Consider the following 3,302-nt stretch of genomic DNA (forward strand, 5'->3'; position numbering starts at 1 on the left):
GGCCGTCATCTGTTAGCTTGCCTGACCCCCTTCAGCTCACCTTTCAGTGAAGACAACTCGCGTCACCTTACACTTGCAAGGGGGGGCGGTATCCAAGTGCAATCACGGCATGTGCGTTCTGTGTATGTGTGCAACCTCTTCTCCCCAAAGTAGGGGAAGAAGCATGCTACACGCTCACACTCAGTGTCGTGATCGGGCACGCTTGGCAAACTGAGCACACCGTCAATCACCGTGCTTTAGCGAGCATGTATGACGTAGCGTGCACACCCTGCAGAGCAAAATGATGTGACACGCGTGCATCACGTAGGCAGAAGGAAGGGGCGGGGGGAGTGGGGAGGCCTGTCGTTGGCTTGGTCTGGGCAGCATGACATGTTTTGGGCCGTGACAGCAGCACGTCTGCTGCTTTTGGTGGGCAAAGCAGAGGGTATCAAACAAGAGGAAGAGGGGTATGGTGACAGCAAGGGCAAGGGGGTGACAAGCAAGGCATTGTGTCAACGATCAATCTTTGTTTGTGTTGTTATATTGATCACACGTGCTTCCGCGAAGGCATGCGTTGGCGGAGGCTACAAGGGAAAACCGTCCATGTCTCACTGCGGCAGAGGTGGCAGTGGCTGATCCCCCCTTTGTATTTTCAAACGACACACATCTCCAGGGACTTATCCTTGACAAAGAATACATACAAAATACAATAGATTAGTGAGATGTGCTGGTGGGAGGCATAGCAGACACACCTGAGAGCCCTTTGAGCCCCTGCACCACTCCAGTTGGGTGAGGATGATGTGGCTCGGTCATCACCAGGGTGTGATGCTGGTCGAGCGCAAGAGGCGGCGCAAGGGACATCACATCGTACTCGCACCGCATCACAGAGCATCCACGAGCAAGGGAGGATAATCAGTTGTTATTGTGGGAGTTCCGTGTGAGAAAAATCAATGTTCCATAGAGACTATACCTGAAAGTCACAAGATTGAGGCTGAGATGGGTGCTCAGGGAGTGGGAATATACCTAAACTATTCAAGGTCATCTAGTGGGCTTCATACAGTACATATTCTCATTTACTATGCTATGAGCACATATCAAAACCTTTAAAGTTACATGACACAATAGTACAGGTATATGCTCAGTGCTTACACTAAGCGCGTTGCGACATATTGTATGTATATATGTACATAAATAACATCATTTTCTACATTTTTATTGCCTACAATCGACCCCAACGCGTGCGCTGCGTGCAGCAGCAAGCGCAGCGATGTCAACAACAACAATGGCAATCATCAGCAAGAGCACATGGTACGGCAAGCAGGCCCGATGAGCCGTTGCATGGCCGCAAGCAAACGGTGGTGGGTGAGTGCGCTCGCGCTGATTGCTCATCCACGCCTCATGTGTCATAGAGAGGATCCTGCTGAGCCAGGCTGGCCCGCGCAGCCTAGGAGGCCGGTAAGCTACCAGTGAATTCCGACGGAAATCTCTTGTCTGTATTGCAAAGACTACATGCAGGCATGCAAGGGCGTGAGGCGAGCGACCTGCCCCGCATACTTGTGAGCCAATCCCAGCCACCCAATCAGACAGCTTGGAGGCCTGCCTGATGAGCCATGCCAGCACACGAGGCTGAAAACCTCAACAATCCATCAGCATGTTTTGTAATGTAGCCCTGCCTGTTCTCAAAATACACATATAAGTGTCTTCTTAATGACATTATAATAACTGGCACAGCTAAAGGTGCATGAATCCTCCTTCCTTTTTGGGATTTGCAGACACTGCGTTGTCCGCAAATCCCAAAAAGGCAATTATTCCAGGACCATTGTTTATCTGTGCTATACCTACATCCTGGACTCATGCTTAGACTGGAGTGTTGAGGTGGCAGTTTGACTGCTCACCCAATGCAACAAGTTATATTTACTGTTCTGGGCTCACATTACCTTTGCCTTAAGAGAGGAAACAGCTGATGAGCTGCAGATGCTTATTTAGCTGTCTGACACTTATGAGTTGTCCAACACTCAAACTCCAACACATATTAAGCTGTGATGCTTATTTAGTCTCCAATGCTTATTTAGTCTCCGACGCCTATTAGTCGTCCGACACCTATTTAGGCTCCGGCGCTTATTTAGGCTCCGACGCTTATTAGCCACCAGAGCTTATTTAGCCGCCGGAGCTTATTTAAGCGGCAGCATATATAGGTGGCAGCCTATATCTGGTTTAGATACTACTGGCACAGGAATCATGCTAGGCAAGCTTTATAAGCTACAAGATTTTAAGCAGCTGACTATTTAAGCAGCTGGCTATTTAGCAGGCTGGCTAAATGTTGGAGTTGGTGTGCTTGGACCATCCCAAAGGGGATACTTACCTATAGTCACGTATCACACTGTCACTCAACCTCGTCTCTGACCGTCATCTTGTGGACTGCTGTTTGTGTTTGTGCCCTCGCATCTCAACACTAAATAGCTGTTGCCTGTCCCTGGTATGTGTAAACCTTTCCTAGGTATACTATATACCCATATATGGTATGTAGAGCACAGGAGAATGTAATTTGAGGCTAAAAAATAGCTGCAGAAAATAAGCGTTTAAGCGTCGGAAGTCTTAGGCTCTTAGCATACTAATCGGACAAATCTTTATATGCTAAGTGCCCTACCCAAGCGGTACCCTGTAGTGCCGATTGGGGGAGCGGCTGAGTCTGGCGCCGGCCAGCGTAGTACGCGTGCTTTCCCTTTGCACGTTCCGGCAGGATCTCATTGATCTTGTTGAACAGCGGCCAGCCCCTGTTTCTGAACTTGTTGGCGGCGGTTCGGTACGTGGCCTCGAGCCCGTCGATGAACTCAATCCAAAGAGTCTTGTTGGTGTCATCGATGTTGGCACCATTCTGAACTGAGTACGTCCACCTGGACCTCTTCTTGATCATATGTATCACGTAGCAGTTGACTCGAGCTGCTCAAAGTCAGGATCTGTGGGAATGCATGACAATCGAAGTACATACTTCTCGGTATTTGGCCCTCACATGCTTTGCTGTCTTCACCGCGCCGCGCTCGCGTAGGTGAGCGATAGCCTTCACGCAGCCACTGAAGACATCCTCAGGAAAGTTGCCGCCCTGCCCTGCCTTTGGTGGTGCGCACCACCGCTTCCAGATCCGGCATATGTGGTTGTGTTTGGTCCCCGCCATTAAGTTCATTTTGATTGTTCTCAAAGTTCGGCTTCGTAGTACCATACCACGTACAGTACCCGGTTCGTCTTGTAAGGGAAAGATTCGCAAAACGATAGCCCCAACACGGCTATCTCATTTTTGAATCAAAGTGGAAGCACATGAATATTCA

At 49.3% G+C, this 3,302-nt stretch overlaps 1 protein-coding gene across 1 annotated transcript; it reads right to left on the minus strand.

Annotated features, from left to right (window-relative positions):
* Window positions 1-2,590: 2,590 nt before the first annotated feature.
* SCHCODRAFT_02521388 (uncharacterized protein) lies at window positions 2,591-3,160 on the minus strand (the record flags this gene model as incomplete). Its single annotated transcript, XM_003037660.1, has 2 exons — window positions 2,591-2,919; window positions 2,965-3,160. 2 exons carry the CDS (start codon window positions 3,158-3,160, stop codon window positions 2,591-2,593), a joined length of 525 nt encoding a protein of 174 aa, XP_003037706.1.
* Window positions 3,161-3,302: the final 142 nt, after the last annotated feature.

Source organism: Schizophyllum commune (genome assembly GCF_000143185.2).
Source record: "Schizophyllum commune H4-8 unplaced genomic scaffold SCHCOscaffold_17, whole genome shotgun sequence".
NCBI classification, from domain to species: domain Eukaryota; kingdom Fungi; phylum Basidiomycota; class Agaricomycetes; order Agaricales; family Schizophyllaceae; genus Schizophyllum; species Schizophyllum commune.